The sequence below is a fragment of the Otolemur garnettii genome, unplaced genomic scaffold (genome assembly GCF_000181295.1).
Source record: "Otolemur garnettii isolate 467f Iridium unplaced genomic scaffold, OtoGar3 scaffold00091, whole genome shotgun sequence".
In the NCBI taxonomy this organism is placed as follows: domain Eukaryota; kingdom Metazoa; phylum Chordata; class Mammalia; order Primates; family Galagidae; genus Otolemur; species Otolemur garnettii.
In genome coordinates this window covers 2,897,666-2,900,346 of record NW_003852486.1, presented here as the reverse complement: position 1 = coordinate 2,900,346, position 2,681 = coordinate 2,897,666, and the positions used below count along the sequence as shown (strand labels likewise).

At 43.8% G+C, this 2,681-nt stretch overlaps 1 protein-coding gene across 1 annotated transcript in view; it reads right to left on the bottom strand.

The window, feature by feature from the left end:
• Positions 1–2,681, bottom strand: part of LOC100942001 — an 85,857-nt gene that overhangs the window by 52,029 nt on the left and 31,147 nt on the right. The window contains exon 12 of the mRNA XM_023516372.1: positions 2,412–2,565. Within this exon, the coding sequence (XP_023372140.1) occupies positions 2,412–2,565 (154 nt within the window). The remainder of the gene's footprint in view (positions 1–2,411; positions 2,566–2,681) is intronic.

Below are 2,681 nucleotides of genomic sequence, written 5' to 3'. Positions count from 1 at the left end.
GAAAAAGTATCCAATGTACACACCCCTATTATGAAACTAATTTACACCTTTTATATGAAAGCTATAACCTAATAACAGCCTTAGAATATGGGGAAGGGGGAGGAAGAATGGAGGGGGGAATGGGTGGAGAGAGGGGGATTGGAGGAATCACTTCAGAGGTTTATCTTACAAGGGTACAAGTGAATCTTTCTAAGATTAGAATGGGAACATTTTAAAACAATAACTAAGAAAATGACATGAGGGCTATGTTAACCAGTTTGATGGAAGTGTTTCGGATTGTGTGTGAAAACCCCACACTGTACCCCAGAAGTGCATTAATGTACATAGTTACCATTCAATTAAAAAAAAAAAAAGGATGATCTCTACCCCATGTGTTAAGATGTATGCAACCTTGTTAAGATATTGTATAAGGCTGTTTCCACGGTTCAGGTGTTGGCTGCAGCCATCAGCTGCATCAGTCCTCCTGACACCGTCCTATCTCTCGTCTCGTGTGTGTTTTGTTCTTGGGTGTGTCCCTCTTCTTTATTTCCCACCTTTCCACTTAGGTTAACTCTCTGTCCTCGCACTCAAGAGGTTTTTCTCTAGTGTTGGCATGCCACACCCAGGTGTGAAACCAATAGGCTGATTAGAAGGTGGGTCCAAGGTGGTGATGTTTAATCTCCCTCAGGGTATTTGTCCAAAACTATTAATTGCATCATTTGTTTGTTTGCCTGCTTCCTTTCTCCTGTCTAGAACACAATCCCTATGAGAACCGAGACTGCTCTTATACTCACCAGATACCTTCCAGGACCTAGAGCAGTGCCAGGCATACAAGAGATATTCCATTCATTTTTATTCATTTGTTGAACAGTGAATTAATTAAGAGCTAGGTTAATAATAGTAAAGATAGAAAGATATAGGTTTGAGAAATGAGTAATGAGAGTGATGAGGCAACATTGGCAGGTTTATAAACTGAGTACATATTCCATCTAAGGAACAGATTTGATTTATTCATTCAACAGAGATGTGTGGAATGCCAGCTGTGTGCCGGTGCAAGGCAGCTGACATCTGGCAGTGAGCAAGTGGCACATCACCCCTGTCTGTGTACATGGGGTTGATGGAGGAGTTGTCCAAACCTAACTGTGTTCTTGAGAACAATGGATTACTCACCCCCACCTGAATATCTTGGCCTCCTTGGCTATTGTATTGTATTAAATGGAGCTAACATTCTTCTGAGTGTTTCTAGTGGTAGGCATTTACACATGTTATTCATGTGATCTTGTCAATAGCCCTAGGCAGGTGAGTGTAGGATTAGCCCTATTTCATAGCCAGAACACTGGTTAAGTAGTTGGGTAGGGACAGGGATGACATTTTGAACCTGCTTGACCCTTCGGGTACTCTCTGGGCCACCCTCTATCTTGCTCCTCTATTGGGACCACAGTGGGATGAACTTCTTATCCCTGAAATGACAGTCCACGCGCCTTCCATCTGTGGTGCCTCTTCTCTGGGACCTCACCCCTATGCCCGTCCCTCCAGCTCCTACTCCTAAGTTTCATAAAGTCTTTTCCATCATTTGGCATATGGTTTACTATCTGCCTGCACCATCCACTGCTAACTCTGTCTGGACAGTTATTTAACTGGAATCTTGGTATCTAGCTGTTTCTTGTACATGAGCCTTGCTGGGAGCCCTTCTATATTATGAACTTCCTGAAGACAAACATAATGTCCTCCATGGACCCCCTTCATTCTCAGCACCTGGTACAGTGTGGTGTGCACAGATAGCACTAAAAATGTTTGCCTGACAAATGCATAAACATATTAAATTCTGATATTTAGATCTTGGTAAAAACCAGCCAGTTTGTAGGTATGCATTGGTAGGTACTTAGGCATGCCCGCAGACACAGTGAAAATGTCATCTACCTTGGCCTTTTCCTTGCCATATCCTGCTGTGTCTCTGTGTCTACCCCATCCCATGATCTTAATCTTCCAGTCACTGCTGTAGTTCTTGTCTGAGTACAGAAGGAAGATCAAACTTCTTGGTTCCTCCTGCCCAGGACTAGAATATGAGGCATAAATGCATCTCCTTTGCAGAAAGGAGAGTGGGCTTGTCTCTGAATAAGGCACATTTCCTGGACTTCATGAAGTGTTTGTTGAACAAAATAAATGAACAAAACTTTAGTTGTTGTGGTCACTATGGTTTCCATCTCTGTAAGGTTGAAGGATTTTTCCAGCTGTGACTATTTCCCTTAGGCTCAAGAGAGCACCCCCTGAGCTCTGCAGGAAAGCCCGAAAATACATCTTCTCAATGTGGGCAGGGCTGGATCTCAAGAAAAAGCCTCAGAAAGGGCCAGACTTGTGGCAGAGAGAGAAGCTGTCCTAACCGCCCCCACCTACCTACCCACCCAGAGCCCGTGTTGAGCCATCGTACTTACCCAGGGTCAGTAGTGTCATCCACAGGAGCATGAAGACCTGGACCTCCCTGGGCTGAAACCAAAAGGGGTATTTTTTTGGGAAGAGCAGGCTTGGTTTGATCTTGCTGTGGGTATAGTACATACCGGTTCCCAGGGGCACATCTGAGAAGGTGCTCTGTCACAAAGAGCAGAATGCATCTGTGAGTCAGAAAAAGGAAGTGGGTGTACCCATCTTTAACTACTAATTAAAAAATTTTAAAAATACAAGCCCTTGACCCTACATTTCTGCTG